At 38.1% G+C, this 26,585-nt stretch overlaps 1 protein-coding gene across 1 annotated transcript in view; it reads left to right on the top strand.

Annotated features, from left to right (window-relative positions):
• Positions 1 to 26,124, top strand: part of A2ML1 (alpha-2-macroglobulin like 1) — a 42,684-nt gene extending 16,560 nt beyond the window's left edge. The window contains 17 exon segments of the mRNA XM_037847215.1: positions 1,300 to 1,388; positions 1,390 to 1,422; positions 2,007 to 2,058; positions 2,425 to 2,509; positions 3,952 to 4,127; positions 4,310 to 4,391; positions 4,754 to 4,910; positions 6,609 to 6,683; positions 7,304 to 7,466; positions 8,917 to 9,131; positions 18,626 to 18,841; positions 19,015 to 19,142; positions 19,298 to 19,388; positions 19,686 to 19,754; positions 24,895 to 24,997; positions 25,486 to 25,527; positions 26,030 to 26,124. Coding sequence (XP_037703143.1) covers positions 1,300 to 1,388; positions 1,390 to 1,422; positions 2,007 to 2,058; positions 2,425 to 2,509; positions 3,952 to 4,127; positions 4,310 to 4,391; positions 4,754 to 4,910; positions 6,609 to 6,683; positions 7,304 to 7,466; positions 8,917 to 9,131; positions 18,626 to 18,841; positions 19,015 to 19,142; positions 19,298 to 19,388; positions 19,686 to 19,754; positions 24,895 to 24,997; positions 25,486 to 25,526 — 1,775 coding nt within the window. The 3' untranslated portion in view covers position 25,527; positions 26,030 to 26,124.
• The last annotated feature ends 461 nt before the right edge of the window (positions 26,125 to 26,585 follow it).

The following is a 26,585-nucleotide window of genomic DNA, read 5'->3' as shown; positions in this document are numbered from 1 at the left end:
TCTGTAAACTGCACTTCGTCTCTTAGCTCTTGTGCATTCTTCAAAGTGTCCCTCTTGGCTGTAGCTCCTCTTCAAAATGTCACTCTCAGCTGCACTGAGTTCCTTCTGTTTGTCAGCTCATTTATATGGCTCCAGTGATTTAATTTAGACCCACCCTGAATGGGTGGGCTAACACCTCCATGGAAATTATCCAATCAGAATCATCACCCACAGTTGGGTAGGTTGCATCGCCACAGAAACACTCAAAGAATTACAATCTAATCAACACTGATATGTCTGCCCACACAAGATTACATCAAAGATAATGGCATTTTGGGGGACATAATACAGTCAAACCAGCACAGGAGGAGTCTTTAATATTTATGCCAGGACAAGGGACATATGGCCACCTTACTAAACAGGCACTTACTCCAGGCTAGGAACTGTTCTCACTGCTTTACATGAGGGAACTCATTTACTCCTCATGCTAACCCTGTGAGATGCCATTTGCTCATGGATTGAATCCTTGCAATACACATGCAGTCTCTGGATATACTAGTTATCTATAGCTGCTTAACAAATTACTCTAAAACTTAGCAGTTTAGAGAACAAACATTTATTATCTCACAATTTCTGTGGGGCAGTAATCTGGACACAGCTTAGCTGGGTGCCTGTGACTCAAGGTCTCTCAGGAAGTTGCAATCAAGCTGTCAGCCAATGGTGTGGTCTCATCTGAAGCCTCAAGTAGGAGAGGATCCACTGCCAAGCTCATCCCAAGGCCTGCGTTTCTCATGAGCTCTTAGACCAAAGGCCTCAGTTCTCTACCTTGGCTGTTGTCCCATATATCCTCATCACATTAATTTCTTCACAGTGCTGCCCCAGAACGTGGCAACTGCCTTCCCCCAGAGCAAGTGGTAGTGCACTGAGACAGAAGCTGCAGTCGTTTTTATAACCTAGTCTCAGAAGTGACATCTCATTATTTCTGCCCTATCCTCTTCTTTAGTAGTGAGTCACTAAATCTAACCCACACTCAAGGGGTGACGATTGCACAGGGGTGTAAACATCTGGGGGCAGGGATCACTAGGGGCCTTTAGAGGCAGCCTACCACACTGGACCAACAACACTGGCCTCACCTCGGAACTTGTTAAGGATGAAGACAATAGGCCCCAACCCTGACAACTGAATCAGGGTTTGTGTTGTAACAAGATCCCCAGGCAATTTGTATGCCATTAATTCTTAAGAAGAGCTGGTTTAGCAGGGAAAAAGACCTTGGTATCTTTGACAGAGGGCTAATGCCTTCCTTTCTCCTTCTCTCCTCAGGTCGTGTAAACTTTACTATTAGCACTGAGATTCTGGACGGCAGTGAACTCTGTGGGGGCAAGAAGGGGTTTCTTCCAAAAAAAGGGCTGGAGCGACACTCTCATCAAGCCAGTTCTGGTCAAGGTGAGTTTTCTGCAGGCCCGGCCTCATAGGTAGACAAGGTGGACAGCATCAACCCAGGGATGCTCGGTATCTAGCCATACCAGTTAGTCTTTCATAAGAAGTCTTATGCCAACTCCAATCAGGTAACTTCAACTTTCTCCTTTCCTGGCCCCTTTCTACGCCTTAACCACCTGCCTGACACATACATATGGACTCTGAAAGTGTCTAGCACAGTGCCTGCACATTATAGCACTCCATGAATGTTCACTTCCCTTACTAAAATCTCTAACTTCGTCATTAGCTACTTTTTTTTTATCCCATTATGAACCCCATTGTCAATCCTGCCTCTTACAAGTTTCCTAATCTTGTCCTTACCTCTAGCCCTTGCCAAGAAAGAATTTTACTGAGAGGCCCATACCTAGCTTGAAAATGGAGTCCTTCTGAACTTCAAAGAGTAGCTCTGTTCTCTGCAATCCTGAGGAAAGTCCTGGAGGCAAAGGCTTCTCTCCATTTCCCTCCCCTTTCCTGTTCTTTTGTTGCTACTTGCCCTAACATTCATCTTCATTTTTTTTTTCTTCACTCATCTGTGTCTGCCTTCCTGCCAGCCTGAGGGAGTCCTTGTGGAGAAGACACGCAGCTCATTGCTGTGCCCAAAAGGTGGGTGGACTGGAGTGAGGGGTGGGGCAGTTGGTGGTGAGAACTCTCCTAGTCAACAACAGATTTTCATAGGCAAAAAGAGGAATGTAGAGGACAAGGAAGGCTAGGGGAGTTTAGGGGTGCCATCCCTCATAGGGCCAGTTAGCTTAGAGGCAGAATGAAGAATATCTTCATGAACAGAATGATTATGGCTGTCTTTGGAATTTATTTTCAGCAAAGATCTTCATGAATAGGTATATATCCATCCTACAGAAAGCGCCAGGCACAGAAAACTCTGGATTATGGAAAGTTTTTCTTTGGTTTGGTTCTGCAAAGCCCCACTATTTCTACCTTTTTTTTTTCTCATCTTTTCTCTGCCTCTCTCAGGAAAGGTGGCTTCAGAATCCATCTCCCTGGAGCTCCCTGCGGATGTTGTCCCTGATTCAAACCAAGGCTTTGTTACTGTTCTGGGGTAAGCAGCTAGAGATTCTTGCTCAAAAAGGAAAACTGGAGCTGGAGGCTGCTAAGGTTAGAGTGAGGAGGGGTTGTGGACTTGTTTGAAGGAAGGTGCAGTAGATTAGAAGTGATGAAGGAAGAAGAGTTTATTTTATAGAAAGGGGAAATACTGAGTGTAGGTAACAGTAGTGATGGCATTTAGATGTATACTGTAGTTAAAAACAGAAAACAGTCTGGGCTGGGAGAAGTTACAGATAACTGAAGCTTGAATATATTTAGGCTTATATAGTCTATAATTGGATGGAGGGGAGACAATGTCTGCAGCAGTTATTTAAAGAATAAGGAATTTTTCTATCTGGGTATGCTTTAGGGGACTAAAACCACACTTACATAGGCAGGACACTTCTCTATTTTGGGCAACAAGCAGAAGTGAGTAGAAAAGTAAAAGACTGAAAATCATATCAAACTGGGTTAAGACCCCAATTCTGCCATTTACTAGCTGTGTGACCTTGAAGAAATTGCTTAATAATTCTGATCCTACTTTCCCCTTCTGTAAAAGTGATTATAACCTATCTCTCAAGATTGCTATGAAGATTAAATGCAATACAGATACAGTTCCCAGCACAATATCTAGCACATAGTAGGAGCCCTGTAAATGTTAGGTTCTTTCTTTACTCTCTTACCCCCTGCCAAGGTCTTTTCCAGGTCAAAATTTCTCAGTTTAAACCATATTTTATTCATACATCTGGTTTTATGGTATAGTGGTCCTCTGTATATTCTGTCTTCCACACTTCATTGTGAGCCCCTTGAAGACAAGGGCCATGACCTTTTCATTTCTGTTTCTAGTATACTTCCTGGAACATAGTGATATTCAGTACTTATTTAAAGATTTGCATTTACCTCAGTGACCAAAATGCAGATGTTAATGAGTCACTTATGTCAGGCTTATTGATTTATGAAGTGTATGGAGATATTGGTAGATATAACTTGGAAAATGGCCTTAGGATTGTATGTGTTTGGGAGGGACTCAGTGATTTGGAGGGTGATGTATTTCTCCGTGATGGAGGAACTTGGAGATTGGGTCTAGGTGTTACAAGTTTCATTCCATCACTCGTCAATTCCAGTGACACACCTTCTGAAAGCCCTGACCTCCCTCTCCGCTGGTGGACCTCACTGGTCCCTCTCTGGGTACTTTTACATACCCAATCTTGTATTAGAGTACTATTTTGTAACTATTTATAATGAATTATAATTGTAATATATTATAAGTACTTGACCCTCTAATTGTGAGCTCCTTGAGGGTAGACTGTGTTTGGTTTGTTGTTGTATCCCAGGGCACATAGTCAGCACTTGTTAAATGATAGCTAATATATGTCTGTTCAGTGAATGATAATAACTCTTAAAGATCACTTCTTCTCCCTATCACCTCCTTCTTTCTCTCTCCTTGTGGATCCCAGGAGACATCATGGGCACAGCCCTGCAGAACTTAGACAGTCTGGTGCAGATGCCGAGTGGCTGTGGGGAGCAGAACATGGTCTTCTTTGCTCCCATCATCTATGTCTTGCAGTACCTGGAGAAGGCTGGGCTGCTGACTGAGGAAATCAGGTCTCAGGCAGTGGGTTTCCTGGAGATAGGTAAGTTGGTTCAATCTTTCTTTCTTGGACTTTCCCATTTTCCTTTAGGCTTGTGATAGGTTAAGATACAGGGAAATTCTAGGCCCTGAGGTCTCCCAGGTCCCTGAAGGGTTTGGGGGGTGGGGGTGGTGGTGATGGTGGTAACTTGTCACTGTGATCTAAAGCCACATCTGGCCTCCCAGGGTACCAGAAAGAGCTGACGTACAAACACAGCAATGGTTCCTACAGTGCCTTTGGGGAGCAGGATGGAAATGGAAACACATGGTAATATTGCCAAATTCCCAATGAGTCCTAATACCCAAAGCATAATTCCTGAGTCCCCTGGGAATATTTCTTTACCTCCCCCTTAATTCCATTCCTTCTTGTGTTCAGCTCTCTACCTCTCTATACTGTTTATTTCAGCCTCATGTGAGGTCAATTCCCTCACCCTTCTCCCTGACCTTGTGTTCTCCCCAGTTCTTGTCCCCATTAACACACATTTTAATGCTTCCCCTTTCCAGGCCTCCTCTGGCATTATGTTTCCTTAACTCCCCTTCTGGAAACATACATCAGCATAGGCTAAGGGGCTACTGACCCCTCAGCAGGAAATCCCCCTCCATACCATGTTTCCATCTTTACCCATGTAGGCTGACAGCCTTTGTCACCAAATGCTTTGGTCAGGCTCAGGAATTCATCTTCATTGATGACAAGAACATCCACGATGCTCTCAAGTGGTTGATGGGAAACCAGCTCACCAGTGGCTGCTATGCCAATGTGGGGAAGCTCCTTCACACAGCTATGAAGGTGAGGATGTACCGAGAACCTGCAGCCGGCTCACTGTGTCTGGGAGGAACTTGCACTTCTGATGGAGCAGTAGAAAAAGAGGGCTGGCCTGGTAGTCAGCATTCTTAGCCTTGGCTCTTGGTGACCTTGGCCAATATATTTAACCAGCCTAGGCCTCAGCTTCCTTGTCTGTAGAATGAGAATACAGACTGGAACATGGTTCTTAAAGTGTGCTCCCCAGATCGGCAGCAGCAGCATCACCTGGGAACTTGTGTGAAATACAAATGCAGCCCCCACTCCAGACCTAATGCATGAGATGCCTTGGGAGTATGAGCCAGCAACCTGTGCTTTAACTAGCCCTCCAGGTGATTCTTGTATTGCTGATATTTGAGAACTACCGGATTAGAAAATCTCTGGGTGTTTTACTATCTCCCCAAATCTGAAGAAAAGACATTTCCTCTGGTGGTGACTAATAGGCAGCCTGGGTCTTCTGGAATCGTGCCTATGATAAAATGAACATTAATTGAGTGCTAGGCACTGTTCTAGCAACTTTATGTTCATTTGATATAATTTAATGCTTACAACAAATCACTGAGATAGGTACAGATATACCATTATTAATCCTCTGTTTCAGACAAAGAAACTGAGGCACAAAGATTAACTAAATTGTCCAGGGTCACTGATAATAAGCAGCAGAACTGAGATTTAAACAGTGGGAGCCTAACTCCAGAGGCACTGCTCTCACCCATTCACTGTATCAGTAGTGCTCCTCCCTGACACGGAGTGAGACATAGATGCTGGAGGATAACTGGTTCAATTCAGAATATATCCAGTGAAAAAAAGGTTTGTATGAGCTTTTCTGGAAAACTCATTGACATTGCTGTTCCAGAGCCTGGATTAAAAATCTTGAGGCATCAAAAAACAACAACAACAACAAAAAACCCAAAACAAACAAACAAAAACAAACAGAAAAGATAAAAACCCTCTCTATATAATGTATTAGTATTCCTTATGCACAGTCCCATTAGTCTTCCCCAAGATATTTTCTTCCCTTTTACACTGTGTGAAACAGACCTGGGAGTAGTACAAGGCAGCACTTGACCACAAGACCCAGGGAGGTTTTCCCTCCCACTTTCTTAGAGGAGTCCATTAAGTAACTCGTCACTTGTATGGTCAAGCTTAGTAGTTCAGTTCATGAGCTTCAGCGGTCAACTCCCTGTGTTCAAATCCCAGTCCTGTTGCTTTCTAGCTGTGTAAAAACTTTTTAAACTTTAAAAGTATTTGTTTCCCAATTATAAATAACAATTTAGATTAGTATTTTTAAAACTTGCTAATATCTTTCTTTAAAGTTTTAAGCAGAGTGGAAATTCATTTGAGGAGGCTCAGATTCAGTGAAATGGTTAACATGAGCTCCCTTTTTTTTGGTGTTTGTTTGTTTGTTTTTAAATCTCTCATCCTACTTAACCCCTTCCCTTGGGTTCCCTAAGTACTGCTTTAAAGTTGAACATCTCCTGCTACCTCCTCTTTAAAACTATTCAATTACTGAAGTCCAATCTGTTCTCCTTGGTTATCTGTTCTGGAGGCTTTGGGTTACAAGCAGCTGTGGAAAGGAGTGCCGTTTCATAATTCATCCAATTAGAGGGGGTGCCTTTTTACAATTTGCACACAGTGTTTGTCTGTACTGGCTGCTGCCCTAACTGTCTTACTTTTATCCTCTAGGGTGGTGTTGATGATGAGATCTCCTTGACTGCATACATCACAGCTGCATTGCTGGAGATGGGAAAGACCATAGATGTGAGTTTTTCTAGCTCCTCTTCTTTATACTCTTCCTATCATGTCTGTTCTTACAGAAATTTACCTATCTTTGTCCCTATTCACTCTTTTAAATATGTATTTGTTTCCTAGGGATGCCATCCAAAGTAACACAAACTGGGTGACTTAAAGTGACAGAAATTTAATGTCTTACAGTTCTGATATCTGCAGGGCCAGCCTCCCTCTGAAAGCTGAAGGGGAGAATCTTCCTCTGCCTATTCTAGCTTTTGGTGTTTTCCAGCAACCCTTAGTGTTTCTTAGCTTTTAGATGCATCACTCTAATCTCTGCTTCCGTCTTCACATGACCTTCTCCCCTGTATGTCTGTGTCCAAATTTCCATTTTCTTATAAAGACAACAGTTATATTGTATTAGGACCCACTCTAATCCAGTATGACCTCATCTTAACTAATTACATCTGCAAAGATTCTGTTTCCAAATAAGGTCACATACACAGATACCAGGATTGAGGACTTAGAATATCTTTTTGCAAGGCATAATTCAGCCCTCAACAAAGCAGAAGGAAAATGTGGTGATTTCCATCATCACTTAGCATTTTACAAGGAATGCCTTATAAATTCAGTTCATTATCTTTACTTTTCAGGACCCAATGGTGAGTCAGGGGCTGCAATGTCTCAAGAATTCCATAACCTCTACCACCAACCTCTACACACAGGCTCTCCTAGCTTATACTTTTTCTCTGGCTGGGGAAATGGACATCAGGAACACCATTCTTGAAAAGTTAGATCAACAGGCAATTATCTCAGGTATGGTGGTCAGGTTGGGAGTTCTTTGGAATTGTGAAAATATACTTAGAGTTATCTATCATTTTCCCCAGTCTGCTCAGTCCCACATATATTCAATTCTAGGATTCATTTCAGTAAAAGTTGTCAAGTCATGAAATGACTATTGGGAGCTTTGTGGGAAAGCCCATGTATGGCCTCGGTGGGCAATGTTATACTTTAACAGGAAGAGAAACCATATGGTAGAAGCTAATCATATGTTTTTTGGCATTGTAGAATCATCTTTTTGGATTTCTTTAAGAATTCTTTGGTGTGGGATCACTGAGGTTGTGTCTTAAGATGGGGTGAGAGTCAAAGTTAGAGGTTTGCAAGGCCCTTTAAGTACTTTTTGTAGGTACTTAAAGTAATACTTGAAGTTCTAGCAGATCATATAAATAAAATATTAACACATTTTATTTATCTGTGTAGTTGAAACTGTTCTCCTAAGCAGATATTTAATCACAGTTCTCATTTATATGAATGTCGTTGCTGAATTAGATCTTCTCTCGTATGACTTCTTGGTAGTTTTTTTTGCCTTGTGTATAAACAACTCTAATCACGGAATGGATGTTTCAGACAGTAGATCAAGTAAACTCTTTCAACTGTATATTGATATCATTTAATTATCTCTTCTCCTTTATCTTGCATTTTAGGCTAACTTGTTTTCTGTCGTTTTTCCAATTACTATTACTTCCAGTGGGTTATTTATTCTTGGTACTTCTATTTAATTAGAATTTTAGCTTCCTCTCTTCTCATTTCCATTTGTTCTCTTTCTTCAAGTTATCTGTCATCTTGGCTGTCATAGAGTTTTGTTTTGGACTCATATTCTATTTGATTGCCCTCTAACATTTCATTAGCCCTTTTCTATGATAAAAATTTCTCAGAGTTCTTATATTTATTCTGTCATTTTTATTCTTCTTAAAATTTTAAACCTTTGATTAAGTAAAAGATGCTGAGAATTTCATAAAATTCCATAAGCCAAAAAATACCTCCAAACACATAAGATTCTTATAGGGAGTTGCTACTAACTTATCTCTGTTAGCATCAGAATTTATAAATTAGTAAGTGTGGTTTTCATGTAATTGCTGGAATCTGGAGCATTTATTGGTGAAGCATTGTGAGAACCACTCCCACTTATACTTTGAGGAAATATATATGTGTGTATGTATGTGTATCTATACATATCTATCTATATATATTCTATCTTTCTATCTCTCTATTTATCTGTCTACATACACATACACACACACATATCCCTGCATATACTCATATATTCCATGGCTAATAAATCGGCTAATTCTGAGGAATACTTGTTTCTAACCCGTGATTATTCTTGGTTGGTACTTTCTCTGCTCTAAGTTGTAGCATCTACAAAATGAATAGGGGAAAGTCAGTTACTTTCAAGACCTTTCTGGTTATGCTTCTTTCTCCATAGGAGAATCCATTCACTGGAGCCAGAAACCTACTCGGTCATCCAATGCCAGTCCTTGGTCTGAGCCGGAGGCTGTAGATGTGGAACTGACAGCATATGTATTGTTGGCCCACCTTATCAAGGCCAGCCTGACTCAAGCAGAGATAGCCAAGGCCACTGGCATAGTGGCTTGGTTGGCCAAGCAACGAAATGCATATGGAGGCTTCTCATCTACTCAGGTAAACAGTCTACTCTTCTCACCACCACCTATAAGGTAGGATTAGATTCTTTGTGGAAATGGAGAAAAAAATATTTCCCTTGCCCTCTAGATCCAAGACCTTACAGTTCTATAGAGAGGCAGAAAAAGCATGTGAAAAATACACAGAAGGATTCATAAAATTAGGTCCTATGAGTACATAGATAGTATCAGATGTATTTAATGCTCTGTCCTTGTAGAGTATAAAACATTATTAGATTCATATTTTAGATGTAAATAAGACATATGTAATTATAGCCAAATTTATATATTAACAAATCATAAAGCCAATTTTTGTCTGTAAACATAAAGTCATATATCATGGACATACCTCCTTCTACTATTCCAGAGATTGGAATGCAAGAAAGTTATAGACCCTAACCTAAAAAGCTTATGCTCAAGAAGGAAAGCTAAGACAAGTTCTTTATATTGCAATGCAGGATCTAGTTAAATAACATAAGAAAGGTATAAAATGCTACTGACTTTCAAAAGAGAACACACTTCCGTTTGAGGCACAAGAAAAGTCTTCACAGGGAATGTTATTTGAGGTAGATCTAAAAGGACAGGTAAAATTTTGATAGCCAGCTGTTGATAGGAGGAGGGAATGATGTGAGTAGAGACACCAATTTGCAAAAGTATAGGATGGCTGTTGGGAAAACTGGTTTGGCTGAAGCATAATGGAACTTAAGTTGAGTAGGATCATATGGCAAAGGCCTTATGGGTCAGACTCAGTTTTGTATCTAATTCTGGGGAGCTGTTAATTTTTTTTAAACTTTATATCAGAAAGATTAATCTGATAATTAGTATATTATAGGATAATTTAGAGGAGGGAGACAGTGGACATGAAGAGATTGGAAGATTTTCATATGTTTAGGTTAGTGGTAAAGATGAGTCAAATTAGTGTGGTGGCAGTAGGAAAAAAAGAGGAGTAGGATTGTATAATAAAATTCAAATACTGTCATAAATAAAATTCTCTTAGATTATCATAAAGAGAAAATCATTCATTTGCCTTGCAAATGTTATTAAATACCTACTATGTCCAAGTCACTGTGATGGGGACACACAAGTAAACAAGACAACATTTTTCTTATCTTCACGGAGCTTATATCTGATTTGCTAAATTTAAGGCCCCTTTAACTAAGGATATGACATGTTAATTAGATCTGGGAGAATGAACAGATTTTAATAGATGGAGTATCCAAAGGGTGTTAGGAGCACTGAGCTTGAATATGGGAATTACCTAGTTGGGATTTTTAAAAAATATATGGTACTGTGCCTCCCTGTTTCAGGGAAACTTTTGTCCAAAGATGAAGAGAGACTCCCTTCTTCTTGCTGAGCCTTAAATAATTATAATAGATAATAATATTTCTAGAAGGCATTTGGTGAAAGTTTAGAACTCTCAGTGAGAGAGATATATTAGAATTATTTTTCAACAAAATCCGTAGCCAGTTCAAGAAGGCACATATCATATATCATCCACAGTGGTTTTCAGCTGATGGTGAGGTCCCTGTCCTTGAATTGTTTCCATATGTCCAAACAATAAAGACTTCCCCAACTCCATTACCCAAAGAGTAGACAAAAAGTTGTTTGTAGGGGAATTGTGGGAAGATGGTGCAGTAGGAAGCTCCAGGAATTAGTCCCTCCACCAGAACAACTATTAAACAGGCAACAACTGAATCAACTATTTCTAAACTCCACAGTCCAGTAGAATGCTGTAGAGCATCCAGGTAAGAGTGGATGGAAGAGGCTTGTATATTATGGTAAATACCAGTAAATTGTTTTCTTCACACTGCAGTTACTGTCACTCAGCTCCCACTCTCACAGCAGGTAGCAGTGGGGTCTAGTCTCTGGCATAGGTTGCTGGTGCCAGAAAGGGATATAAAGTTCCATTTCCCTGAGATCAGGTGTGGGGGGCTGCAGGCCAATCACTGAGCACTGCTTTTGATTAGCTACTTCAGATCACTAGGGTCCTGGCTCTGAGGGTGGCCATTGTTCCAACCCACCCTGAAAAAAGGTAGGGTAGGAGACTTAAAAACAATACAGTCCCTCAGAGCTGCAGAGGACAGTTGAAGTGCTGCATTTCCTGGGCAGGGGCTGAGTCAAGAAAGCACAGCTTTGGGGAGCTACGAATGAGGCTCCTGGAACCCTTCTTGGTCCCTCTCGTGTTCTCCCCAGAACAATTTGGGAGCTGGCCGGCACTTTCCTTGTGGGTCCATGGCCTTGTTCTGGCTTGGAAAAGACTGATTTGGGAAACTCCACTCAGCATGTTCCCCTTACCAGAATTTGCCTGCCAGACAAAAGCAGCTTGAGACAAGGAAGCAGTGTAAGAAACATTTGGGGCAGATGGCCTGGGGTAAAGCCTTACATGTTTTAACTCTGGCAGTGGAACACCCAGTGGAGGAAGAAGTTCTGTTTTCTGGGAAGTAGAGGGGACATTCAAACTCCTATAAACAGGAGAACTCCTAAGACCACTAGCAAGCACAAACTCAGGGCAAGACCCAGGCACTGAAAAGACAGGGAGGACCCTGAACTTCACATTCACCTTGGGTGGACCTTCCTGATAGGAGGCCTGACACTCAAGAAAATCTCTCTCATATCACCAGCTGGTTACAAGCTCAAGAAACAGACATCTCAGGGAGTAAATCCCAGAGTTAACATTTTAAAATATTAAAATGTACAATATGCAACGAAAGATTACAGGACAAAGAAACAGAAAATGATTGCCCATCCAAAGGATGAGGATAAAAATCTAGAAAATATCAATGAAGAAGACCAGATTGTGGATATACTGGACAAAGACTTAAAGAAAGAATCTCCAATATGCTCAAGGACATGAAGGAAAATACAGAAGAAGAAGTAAGGGATATCAGGAAAACACTGAATGAATGATATGAGAATCTCAATAAAGACAGAACTTTTAAAAGGAAGAAAACAAAACTGGAGTTGTAGACCACAGTAAATTAAATGAAAAATTCCCAGGGTTTCAATAACAGATTGGAGCTGCCAGAAGAAAGAATCATCAAACATGAAGACAAGACACTTGAAATGAGTCAGGCTGAGGAGCAAGGTAAAAAAAAAAGAATTATAGATAGCAAAAATAGCCTAAGAGACCTCTGGGACATTATTAAGCTTACCAATGTAAGCAATTATGGGGAGTTCCAGAAGAAGAGAGAAAGGGGTAGAATGAATATTCAAAGAAATAATGACAGAAAACTGCCTACACTTAGCAAAAGACATGAATATGCACATCCAAGAAGACCAGAGAACATCAAAAGTATAAACTTGAACAAAAATATTCCCTGTCACATACTGATCAAACTGTCAAATGCAAAGGACAAGAAGAGAGTTCTGAAAGCTCCAAGAGAAAAGCAACATACTATGGACAAGGGAGCACCAATTAAATTAAGTGCTGACTTCTCATCAGAAACCATGAAGGAAAGAATGCAGTGGGTTGAAACAGTTAAAGTGTTGAAAGAAAACAATCACCAACCAAGAATTTTATAACCAGCAAGACTTTCTTTCAAAAAATGAATGGGATATTAAGGCATTTCTAGAAAAACAAAAGCTGAGGGAGTTTATCACCATGAGATCTGCCCTACAGATAATGCTAAAGGGAGTTCTTCAGACTGAAAGGAAAGGACACTAGACAGGGTTCCAAATGGCATAAAGAAATGAAGACCTTCAGTAAAAGTAGACTTTTGGGTAAATATGAATGCCAGTACTATTGTATTGTATTTTTTTGGTATGTAACTCCACCTCTTCCTACAGATGCTAAAATGCAAGTGAATAAAAAGTGTTGATAATTCTGTGGTTTGGGATGTACAATATACAAAGTTATAATTTGTAACAAGTACAAAAAAAGGTGGGGATTAGTGAGGGGTACAGGAACAGTGTATGTGTGCTATTGAAGTCAAGTTGGTAGCAAATCAAATAGGAGTGTTACATATTTAGGATGTTAAATTTTAACCCCATGGTAACCACAAGGAAAATACATGAAAAATATACCCAATAAGAAATGATAAAGGACTCAATATGGTACAGTACGAAAAATAAAATAAATATGAATGCAGGCATGAGCAGAAGAATTGAGGGACAAAAAAGGTACAAGACTGACAAAGAATAAACAGCAAAATGGCAAAAGAAAGTTCAGCATTATCAGTAATGACTAAATGTAAATGGATTAAACTCTCTAGTCAAAAGGCAGAGATTGGCAGAATGAATTTAAAAAGAATAACCCAATCGTATGCTATTTACAAAAGACTCACCTTAAATTCTAAGACATAAGTACTTTAAAAGTGAAAGGATGCAACTGGTAATCAAAGGAGAGCTGGGGTAGCTATAATAATATCAGATAAAATAGACTTTAAGTAAAAAACTGTTATGAAGGACAAAAACAGTCATATACTGATAAAGGGGTCATTTCAACAAGAAGATGTAACAATTATAAATATACATGCACCTAACAACAGGATCTCAAAATATCTGAAGCAAATACTGACCAATCTGAAGGGAGACATAGTTCTACATTAATAGTAGGAGACTTTAATATACCACTTTAAATAATGGGTAGAACATCTAGTCAGAATTTCAATAAGGAGCTATAAAACTTGAACAATACTCTGTAGAACATTTCACCCAACAACAAGAAAATACACATTCTTCTCGAGTGTACATGGATCATTGTCCAGGATTAACTATATATTAGGTCACAAAACAAATCTTAATAAATTAAAAAATATTAATTCATACAATGTATCTTCTCTAACCACAATAGAATGAAGCTAGATATCAATAACAGAGGGAAAAATGGAAAATTCACATATAAGTGGAAATTAAACAATGGAAAATAAGTGGAAATTAAACAACCAATGGGTTGTTTAATAAATAAGTGGAATTAAATATAGAATTATCAATAAATAATTAAATTATTTATTAATCAAATAATTAATAATTAATTAATAAAACAATTGCTTAAATAATTATAGTAATTTTAGCATATTATAGTAATTAAATAATTATATTAATTAATTGTATATTTATTATTTATTATATATTTAATTATATATTTATTATAATTAATTATATTACTTAATTATATAATTGATATATAACATTATATATTATTATATATAATAATTATATTAATAAAGTATTTAATTATTAAATAAATAAACAATTATTAATAAATAAATAAATAAGTGGAAATTAAACAACCAATGATTTGAAGAGGAAATCAGAAGCAAAATTAGGAAATATCTTGAGGCAAATGAAAAGGGTATACAACATACCAAAATTTATAGAATGCGGCAAAGATAGGGCTGAGAAGGAAATTTATAGCTCTAAATGCCTACATTTATAAAGAAGAAAGATTTCAAACCAGAGACTTAACTTAAAAACTGGAAGAACTAGAAAGTGAAGAACAAACTATACCCCAAGTGAGCAGAAGGAAGGAAATAACAAAGATTAGAGTGGAGATAAATGAAATAGAGAAAAAAAAGAAACTAGAGAGACTCAACAAAACCAAAAGTTGGTTCTTTGGAAAAATGAATAAAATTAACAAAACTTTAGCTAGACTGACAAATAGAAAAAGGGACAGGATACATATAATGAAAATCAGAAATGAAAAAGGGGACATTACTACTGACCCCACTGAAATAAAAAGGACAGTAAGAGGATACTACAACCAACTGTATGCCAATAAATTAAATTGGCATAGAACCTATACTGACTCAAGAAAAAATAGAAGATCTCAACAGACCAATTACTAGTAAAGAAATTGAATCAGTAATCAAAAGCCTCTCAAAAAAGAAAGCCCAGGACCAGATGGCTTCACTGGTGAATTCTACCAAACGTTCCAAGAAGCTTCTGCTCAATTTTGCTCAAACTCTTTCAAAAAATTGAAGAGGAGGGAACACTCCACAATTCATTCTACAAGGCCAACATCATCCTCATACCAAAGCCAGATAAAGATACCACAAGAAAAGAAAATTACAGACAAATATCTCTTATGAATATGATGCAAAAATCCTTAACAAAATACTACCAAGCCAAATCCAACAGCATATTAAGAGAATTATACACCATGATAAAGTGCGATTTATCCCTGATATTCAGGATTGGTTCAACATAAGAAAATCAATTGATGTAATATCAATCAATGTAATATACCACATTAACAGAATGAAGGAAAAAAATCAGAAGATCATCTCAATTGATGCAGAAAAGGCATTTGACAAAATCCAGCACCCCTTCTTGATAAAAACACTTAGAACATTAGGAATAGAAGGAAACTTCCTCAACATAAAGGGCATATATGAAAAGCTCACAGGCAACATCCTACTTAATGGTGAAAGACTAAAAGCTTTTCCTCTAAGATCAAGAATAAGACAAGGATTCCCACTGTCACCACTGGTTTTTAACATTGTACTGGAAGTTCTAGCCAGAGTAATTGGGCAAGAAAAAGAAATAAAAGGCATCCAAATTGGAAAGGAATAAGTAAAACATTCCCTATTTGCATATGACATGATTCTATATACGGAAAATTCTGGGGGGAAAAAAAAAGCTCCTAGAGCTATTAAATGAGTTCAATAAAGTGGCAGGAACAAGATCAAAACCCAAGAGTAATGAAGAAGAAATCAAGAAAAAAATTCTATTAATAATAGCAACTAAAAAAATCAAATGTCTAGGAATAGATCTAACCAAGGATGTCAAGGACTTGCACACAGAAAACTGTAAAACATTGCTAAAAGAAATTAAAGAAGACCCAAATAAATGGAAGGAAGTTCCATGTTCGTAAATGTTGTTAAGATGTCAGTTCTACCCAAAGTGATTTACAGATTCAACATAATCTCAATAAAAATTCCAACAACATTCTTTGCACAAACGGTAAAGCCAACCATCAAATTTATATGGCAGGATAAGGGACCCTGAATAGCCAAAGCCATCTTGAAAAAGAAGAATGAAGTTGGAGGACTCACACTTGCTGATCTTAAAACTTATTACAAAGCCACAGTAATAAAAACAGCATGGTACTAGCCCAAGGGCGGCGATATAGACCAATGGAATTGAATTGAGAGTTCAGAAATCAACCCTCACACTTATGGCAAGTTGATTTTTTACAAAGTGGCAAAAACCACTGAATTTAGAAAGAATAGTTTCTTCAACAAATGATTCTGGGGAAATTGCCTCTCCACTTGTAAAAGAATGAAGATAGACTCTTACCTCATGTCATATAAAGAAATCAACTCAAAATGGATCAAATATAACTATAAGAACCAAAGCAATAAAAGCTCTTAGAAGAAAATGTAGGGAGGCATCTCCAGAACATTGTATTAGGCAGTGGTTTCTTAGACCTTACACACAAAGCACAAGTAACAAAGGAAAAAAATAGACAAATGAGACCTCATCAAAATTTAAAACTTTTGTTCCTCAAAGGTCTTTTTCATGAAAGTAAAATGAAAACCTACACAATGGGAGAAAATATTTGGAAAACACATATATGAAAGGATTTAATGTCTGGAATATATAAAGAAATTCCTTAAATCAACAGCAAAAAGACAAACAACCCAATTTAAACATTGGCAAAAGACTTGAATAAACATTTCTCCAATGATATACAAATGACCAAAAATCACATGAAGAGATGCTCAAAATCATTAGTCTTAGGAAAATACAAATCAAAACCACAATGAGATACCATTTCACACACACTAGAATGTCTACTATTTAAAAAACAACATTACAGGTGTTTGGAGAAGATGTGGAGAAATAGAAACACTCATTCCTTGCTGGTGGGAGTGTAAAATGGTGCAGTCACTGTGGAAGACAGTTTGGCAGTTCCTCAGAAAGTTAAGTACAGAATTAACATATGGCCCAGCAATCCTACTTCCTGTATATACCCAAAAGAATTGAAAGCAGGGGCTCGAACAGATGTTTGTACACTGAAGTTATTCACTATTGCCAAAAGATGGAAGCAACCCAAGTGTCCATCAACCAATGAATGGATAAACAAAATGTTGTATATACACACAATGGAATGTTACTCAGCCATAAAAAGAATAAAGTTCTGATAAATGCGAAAACATGGATGAAATTTGAAGACATCATGTTGAATGAAATAAGCCAGACACAAAAGTGCAAATATTGTATAATCTCACTGATGTGAAATAATTAGAATAGGAAAACTCATAAAGTCAGAATCTAGAATATAGGTTACCAGGGGACAGGGTGGGGATAGGGAACAGGGAATTAAAATGTACACAGTTTCTATTTGGGATGATGGAAAGTTTTGGTAATGGATGGTGGTGATGATAGCACAACATTGTGAACATAATTAACAACATTGAATTGTATATTTGAATGTGGTTAAAAGGGAAAACTTTAGGTTATATATATTTTAATAGAATAAAAATTTTTTAAAAGTCCATGGAACTTCACAACACAAATAGTGAACCGTAAGTTAAACCATGGGCTATAGTTAATAGTACAATTATAAAAATGTGCTTTCATCAATTGTAACAAATGTACCACACAAATGCAAGGTGTTAATAATAGGGTGGTATATGGTAACCCTTTATTTTATGCATGATACTTCTGTAAAACCTACAACTTCTCTCTAAAAAAAAAGTTGTTTGTAGGTGGTTGAGCTGCACAGATATAACTAGCACAGAACTTCCCAGAGCGGGTGACCTGTCTTCCTATTTTGTATGACAATGGTGACATCTAAATACAACTGTTCTTTTTCCTTTTGGATGAAAAGAAGTGGAGTTCCTTTATTCTGTAATTGATATTTTACAAAGTGTTAAGTATGTAGAAATTCTCAGTACACACAGCAAGATATGATAATTTTGCTGAATAGCTCATTCTTTTTTTCTGTCTCCTAATTGTAATTTATATAAATCATGCTTTCAGAATGCAGAGGTTCAAGTTATGTGAACATTTTGTGAGCTGTCTTATTCCCAGATGAAGAAAAATTGCCACATGGAATAATGCCTAAAAAGCCTTGGCCTGCAAAGGAAGGCTTTTTCACAGAGCCCTTGATATTCACCCCAACTGTGACAGAGAAGATCATTACACACTTAAATAACTTCATAGATTGTACAGTTTCTAGGGCAATAGAGTTACTGCTATTTTCTCCCCCAAATAAGGAAGCTGAACATATATACTGAACAGTTAGTTATCCATTTGCTTCTAGCAATAGCCCAATATGAAGTTAGGCTTGGTTTCTGAAAATGAAAACATTAGCCAAGTGACCTATGGATGTTCAACATTAACTTGCTGATGGTGATTTACTATACAAGCAAGACATTATGATTTCTATGTCAGTTTCCCCAGGAGAGATGAATGTGGTTCTTTAGATACTTATAAGGAGTAAAATCCAAACCAGTTAACAACAACCAGATGTGGGAGTTTTAGGTTTGTTTGAGGTTAATTCCAATGTCTCACAAAGTGTTATGCACATGCTTTTTTCCCCCACAGGATACTGTAGTGGCTCTCCAAGCTCTTGCCAAATATGCCACTATTGCCTACGTGCTGTCTGAGGATGTCAGTCTGGTTGTAAAATCAACTGAGAATTTCCAGCATACTTTCAGTGTGCAGGCTGCCAACCGGTTGTTATTTCAGCAGAAGACTCTTCCCAATATTCCTGGAGTGTATACCTTGGAAGCTTCAGGCCAGGGCTGTGTCTATGTGCAGGTAAGCAGAGATACATGAGAAAGGGTGTAGGTTGAGAAGAAGAACCTGAGGACATCTTCACCTCAAGCAGAACCTTCCATCGCTGTATCTTATTTGTTAGGAAAGTGGTTTGAAGCGTACAGTCTCTAAAGTTCTTTCCAACTCTGATATGGTTATCCATTTCCTCCTACCAGACAGTGCTCAGATACAACATTCTCCCTCCTAAAAATCTGGAGACTTTTGATCTTAGTGTGGAAGTGGGAAAAACTAGATGTGACGAACCTACCCCACCTCGATCCTTGACTCTCACTATCCACACCAGGTGAGGAAGTAGAGTGGTGGGAAGCTGGGATTGAGGGGGCAGGGCATCTGGATATAGGAACTTAGCTGGGATGTGCATATGTATGTGTGTGTGTGTATTGTGTGTGCTGAGAGAGGAAATATTGGCTCTCACAGATTTGCTTCTTCCTGTGCTAGTTATGTGGGGAGTCGCACCTCTTCCAATATGGCCATTGTGGAGGTGAAGATGCTATCCGGATTCAGTCCTGTGGAGGGCACCAGCAAGTTAGTAAGTTGCTTCTGTTGTCGTTTTTTAACTAGCCCCCATGGGACCTAACATTATCATCGAAAAGCTTGTGAAATAGGCATCATTAAATAAATAAATAAATAAATAAATAAATAAATAAATAAATATATGTATGTATATATGTACAACTCACAGCTGGATGATTTAAATGGGCTGCAAAGGTATATCAGATATATTTTTTAACAGTATATATTGTTTCCTTGATCATGACAGAGATTTGGAAGATTATCCAGGGAAGGATCTGGCTCTTAGTCTCCTTTTTTTCCCTTTCTTATTCAGCTCCTTCAGCAACCATTGGTGAAGAAGGTTGAAACTGGAACTGACACACTTAACATTTATTTGGAAGAGGTAGGTATTCAGGAACTGGACCAAAGAGCTTGATTGTTTCTGTATCTTTGCCACTCCCTCCAAATGTATAGTATGTGCACTAGTGTCACATACACAGGGATGAGGGATCTGAGAGATCCCTTCGTGCTACCTCCATGCTGGTATAACATAAAACACCCTGGCATACCGCTAGAGCAGCACTGTCCAATGGATTTCTAATGCAAGCCATTTGTGTCATTTAAAGGTTTCTTGTAGCCACATTAAAAAAAGTAAAAAAGAGACAAAGTGAAAGTAATTTTAGTGTTTTATTTTATTTAACCTTATGTAACCAAAATATTTTCATTTCACTGTGTATTAATGAGATATCTTTTTCTGTGCTATATATTCAAAATTTGGTATGTATTGTACACTTATAGCACATCTCAGTTTTGACTGGCCACATCTCAGATGCTCAATAGCCTTGTGAGATAGTGCAGGTTTAGAGAGCGTAACATAGTGGTTAACAGCAGAGGCTCTGAAGCTGGACTGCTGGGCTAAAATCTTGGTTCTACCATTGCCTATATAAACCTGGACTTGTTGAAAGTCTGTTTCCTCAGGATGGGGATGGATAGTGGTAAAACTAATATCTATCTCATAGAGTTATTAAAAGAATTAAATGTTTTAAAATGTGTAAAATATTTCAAAATGTGCCTGGTACAGAGCAAGCCCTCAATAAACATTAGCTATTGATAGTATGTTAATGTTAATATTAATTAGATTTATTGTTTATAGAAAAAGACATTTTTCAAAGACTAGTTAAGGTTCTAAAAGTTATTACAATGCCTATTTACATCATGTTCTACTCAACACAAGGAACTAAAGTAACCTTATTTTATAACCAACAAACATCAGTATCCCAAATTAAAATTTACTACCATTAGTATTGTTAGTAACGACCATTTCCATCCCCCTGCCTAATATCAGTCCATTCATCTCACTGTGGATTCTTATCTCTCAGGGATCAAGGGGTTTCTTATTTTGCGTGATCCCTTACGGTTTCTTTTGAGATAACTCTGGTAAGCCCATCAAGAACAAGTTTATAATCATGATATTGCGGTTTAGAACTTTGCAAAGTTTCTGGGCAGCCATCTCATTGGAGGCTCACAATAACAGTCCTTATAGATAAGGTGACTGAGGCTTGCTTGATTGTTATGCTTGATGGTGTCCCACAGATTCCTCAGGTTCTATTCAGTTTTCTTCATTCTTTCTTCCCTCTGGTCCTCAGACTGGCTGATTTCGATAGTCATCTTCCAATTCATTGACTCTTCTGCCAGCTCCAATCTGCTGTTGACTCCCTCTGACCCCAGGGAATTTTTAATTTCTGTTACTATGGTCTTCAGCTTTGTTTGGTTCTTTTTCACAATTTCCATCTCTCTGTTGATAGTCTCTTTGTGCTCATCTATCATCTTCCTGGTTTCCTTCAGTTCTTTGTTTTCCCCCTTTATTAGAGAAGTTTTGGATTTACAGAACAATTACACATAAAACACTGGAACCTCATATACTCCCTCACCACCCACACACTGCTTTGGTGTGCAACATTTACTATAACTGATGATAACATATTTTTGTAATTATGCTATTAAATAAAGTCCATGGTTTTACTTAGGTTCACTGTTTTTGTAGTGTAGTTCCATGGATTTTTTAAAAAAAATTTGTATTCTGTTACCGTATATACAATCTAACATATCCCCCTTGAATCGCATTCAGATATGTAGTTCACTGCTGTTAATAGCATTCACAGTATTGTGTTACCATCACCACCATCCATTACCAAGACATTTCCATCATTCCAAATAGGAACCCTGTATATTTTAACCCTTAACTTCTTGTTCCTTATACCAACCCCATCCCCTGGTAACCTTTATACTAAATTCTGACTCTTTGAGTTTGCTTATTCTAATTGTTTCAAATCAGTGAGATCATACAGTATTTGTCCTTTTGTCTGGCTTGTGTCACTCAAAATGATGTCTTCAAGGTTCATCCATGTTCTTACATGTATCAGGACTTCATTCCTTTTTACAGCTGGATAATATTCCACTGTGTGTATATACCACATTTTGCTTATCCATTTATCAGTTGATGGACACTTGGGTTGCTTCCATTTCTGGCAATTGAGAATAATGTTGCTATGAACATTGGTGTGCAAATGACTGTTCAAGTCCCTGCTTTCAATTCTTTTGGGTATATACCTAGTAGTGGGATTTCTGGTCATATGGTAGTTCTATACTGAGCTTTCTGGGGAACCACCAAACTGTCCTCCACAGTGGCTGCACCCAAGGTGAATGCACTGTGCAAGGTTTTCTTTGTCTTTCTGGGCCTCTGTCTGGTCCTGGGCTTTTGATTGTTGTTTGTTTTGGTATTCTCCTGTTTACAGAAGTTTGGTTGTCCCCTCTGTTTCCCAGGTATCTGCAGCTGGAAGGCTTTTGTCCCAGACTGTACACCTATATAGTTTTTTACACTCCTTTCATTGTCTCTGCTGCTTTTGCCTGGAATGCAAATTCTGGGAGGAGTGCCATCCTGGGGACGACTTTCACATTTCAGTCTTTCCCAGTCAAAAAGGGCAAGGGACCTATGAAGGGGTTGCAGACTGGCTCCAAGTTGCCCTGTGGAGGGGGTCCAGAAGGGCACCAAAAGCTTCTCGGGCTCCCCAAAGCTGAGCTTTCCTGGTCTGCCCAGCAAATGCAGCCCTTCAGCTAACTGTCCCCTGCAGCCCCTAAAGAGGCCCTGCATCTTCAAATCTCTACTACCTCCACCCTGTCTGGGAGGGTGGATACAATGGCTGCCACCACCTTTTTGTCCAGGGCAGATTGAAGCAATTGCTGCTGCCACCTTTTTCTGGGACAGTTTAAAATAATAGCTGCCCTCAGAGCTGGGACCCAGTGATCCGAATTCTTATCAAAAGCTGTGATCACCAAAAGCCGTGTTCAGTGATCAGCCATGCCCACCCCTATTCTTGGGAAAGAGTATTTTTATGCCTCTTTTTGTCAGCAGCAGCTAGCAGGGACTGGACCTTCTGGTGGCCTGCAGTGAGAGTGGGGGATAGTGCTGGTAGCCGCTGTGCAGAGAGAACAATTTCCAGTTATTTACCATAATTTATCAGCCTTTTCCTCCTGCTCTTCTCTGGATGCTGTACAGTGTTCTTCTGGACTCTGGAGTTTCAAAATAGTTGTTTCAGACAGTTCCTGCCTGTTTAAAAGTTGTTTTGTTGGGAGGACTGTGTCCTGGAACTATCTACTCCGCCGTCTTCCCCAAAGTCTCCCCTTTAGTTCTTGTTTTCTTTTGGCACTTTGGTAACAACAAATGTTACCAAAAGAGTTTGTTACCCTTGCATCTCATATCTCTTGTGATATATTCTAAATTTCTTTCTCATGTTGAATACTTCCTATAACAGAAACCAGTTATTCTAATCTTCAAAACTGTGTTTATAAAATCATGCTGAATAGTGTCTCCAATCTTTCAACTTTTCTCCTTTTGTGTCTTATCTCCTTTGCTCTGCCCTTCTCATCTCCATGCATATATTTCCTCATTCTTTTCTTTTTTATCACATCCACCTTGACTCTTAATAAACTTCTTTCTGTTTCCTTATTTCTCAACCATTTTATTTTTCCAAAGTATGTGTTCAGAAGGAAAATATTTCTTGGGGGGAAGTTGAGGAGGGGAGAGAGGGATCTTGGAGGCATTGACATGAAGGCACTAAATTCAGATTTTGATAAAGCATTTTCATAGTAAAACATAACTAGATGCTGAATACTGGCATCAACTTTTTTTTTTTAAGAAAAAATGTCATTATGTCAAATCTTTATGATAACCAAATGATAAACAATAACTGTGGTTCTAAAATTTTTGGTTTCAGGACCCTTTATGTTCTTAAATTACTGAAGATCTCAATGAGCTTTTGGTTATGTCGATTATATCATTTAACATTTATCACAGTAGAAATTAAAATTGAAAACATATAAATATTTATTAATTTATTTTATAACAACAACCATAAACTCATTAAATCTTAATACAAGTAATATATTTTAGGAAAATAACTATATTTTTATTAGAATGGCAACATTATCATACATTTTTGCAAGTCTCTGGTATTTGGCTTGATAGAAGAGAATTGAATTCTCCTTTCTGATTGTGCATTCGACATGTTGCAATACCACCCATTAAATAGCCTCTGAATAACTCCTTTGTACATTCGTAAGAGAATCAGAGTGGACAAAAACAAATAATATTTAGTATTACTCTGAAAGTAATTTTGACCTTACAGACCTCCTGACACAGTCTCAGGGATCCCTAGGAGTTCCCAGACCACACTTTGAGAACCAATGTACCTGGAGAACTTTGGAAATTCCTTCCAATTGGGTGTTTAAAACCCAATACCTAAATTTAAATCATGAATCTTATTTTCTTGTTATATTTGATTAATTTATGCAATTTTCTTAGATTCTCCATTTACTCATTTATTCAACAAATATTTGTTGAGCAATCAGTATATGCCAGGCACTCTTCTAAGGGATGGAGTTGCGATAGTAAAAAAGATAGACATGGTTCCTACTCTCATGGAGCTGATATTCTAGTGGAGAGACAGACAACATGCAAGTTGAAAAATATTATACACATACATATACACACACATACACTCTTTAGTAATAAGTACTATGCAGGAGGCAGGATAAGGGGAATCAAAGTGATGGTGGGGGTAAGTCAGAAATGTAGCTATTTAAAATAAGATGATCAGGGAAGGTCTCTCTGAGGAGGTATCATTTGATCAGAGACCTGAATGAAGGGAGAGAGAACCAATAAGGAGACAGAAACTTTTAAGTGAAATAGAAGTCTCTATTCCTTTGGATACTTCGACTAAATTGATGGAGGAACCGTGGGTTAAGGAGAGGACCATGGACAGAGGTAACCTTTTTGCAGGAGCACTAGGGAGCTGTAGGGTAAGAAGAAAGAGTCAGGAAGCCAGCAGGAGGCAATATCTTTAAGACTGGCATGGGCAGAAGGGTTTTATAGAAGGGTTTCAGAAAATCTGTGTAAAGAAAGCAGGGTCTTTTAGTCTCCACGTTACATATAACATTATTTTCATTTTGGTTTTAATGTGATGTATCTTCTTTCTTCCCCACAGCTTAGTAAGGAGACTCAGACATATACTTTCACCATCAGCCAAAATGTGTTGGTCACCAACTTGAAACCAGCAGCCATCAAAGTCTATGACTACTATCTGCCAGGTGAGGGCTGAGTCACCACCAGCTGAGACATTACATGCATCTCCCAATGTATTTCTGCCTCATTCTCCATGATATCTCTCTTAATTTCACTAACACTCCTTCCTAAACAAAGCAACACATAACTACATTATCTGATCTTCTACAACATTTTAATACAATTTAATGCCATTTTAAAATAATCTTCCACACTAGAGACACTTTATATGATACAGTCCATAGACCAGAAGAACAATGTGGACCATCTGAGTCTTTCTCTGAGGGCAGACTATTCTTAATATTTTTGCTGTGATTAATAACTTGCTGGATCATTTTATTTCTGATTTATCACAAGCATGCAAATATTAGTGATCAAAACCTCATTGTAATTCTGAATATGCTCATAAACTGTAAGGATCCTCTGGAACGAGCAAAAGCAGTGTGTTTTACAAAGCATTTCTCTGCATGTATGAGTCCCTCGATGTAATAGTATGCATCATTTCATTTTACAGACGAGCAGGCAACAATTCAGTATTCTGATCCCTGTGAATGAGGTGAGCCTGATAGGGAAGGGTGGGGTATTGGGGTAGGGTGGTGGTATTCAGAAGTTAAGGGAACCCCCTTTTAGTTACTGTTACTGTCTGTTGGAAGCTTATTTTTTATAGAATAGAAATAGAATGTACTTTCCCTTTTTGTCCTAAACTCTTTAAGAGAGAATAGTAATCTCCATAACTCACATTAGAAAAAGCTAATAGTGATATTTGTCTGAGGGGTTCTATGTGATTTTTGAAAACAATAACTTTTCCTATACATTGGAAAGAGATTGATTTTTTTTCCTAATTCTTTTTACATACAACATCTTCATAATATAAAAATACTAAGAAGAAAGTAAAGGTTACTTGAGGCTACTCCTCTGAGATAACACAATATTCTCACCATGCTTTTGTGAGATTTTTTCTATACAGAGATGTCAGGACTTCTGTTGTAGGAAGAAGCCCCTCTATAAATGTAAAGACCTTCTGAATATCATGATGTTCTTCTTGTTTTTTTTTTCAGGTTAGAAGCTGGAAAGAAATGAAATCAATCCTCTTCAGCATTACTGGAGGGTGCAGCTTTCTTCTAACTATTAAAGCACAACTCATTCAATCAAATAATTTGATTTCTCTGATTGACAAGTGATGGGTAACAGCTGAACAAGCCTGAACTTCAGCTACTTTCTACTACCTCACAGATGCATAGATGCCCAGATAAGTGGCTGGGGAAGATGGAATGGGAATAATCACAAAAGGGAGGCATTATATGGGAAAGATCATGGGAGGAGATGTTGTTTAGCCATTCAGAAGACTCTCCAGTGAAGAGATGGTGGTAGAGGTGATCCAGGAACAGTAAGAATACCTTCCTGGAGTTTGAATCTAAGGAAAGATACGAATTAGGGCTTTGCAAGGCTGAAAAGATAAAGTTTGAAAAGAAAATCTCTGCACTTTGCTCTATAGTATATTTACATTGATACCAAAGATTCTGTTTAAAGATGATCATCCTTTAACAAAAGCTCATAATCTGGCTTGTTCCTTTAACCTTTTGACTCAGAGCACTCAAAGAATCATTTAAAGAT

This window comes from Choloepus didactylus, chromosome 8 (genome assembly GCF_015220235.1).
Source record: "Choloepus didactylus isolate mChoDid1 chromosome 8, mChoDid1.pri, whole genome shotgun sequence".
NCBI lineage: Eukaryota > Metazoa > Chordata > Mammalia > Pilosa > Megalonychidae > Choloepus > Choloepus didactylus.
The sequence above is the reverse complement of the archived record's forward strand: the minus strand, read 5'-3'. Positions and strand labels throughout refer to the sequence as shown.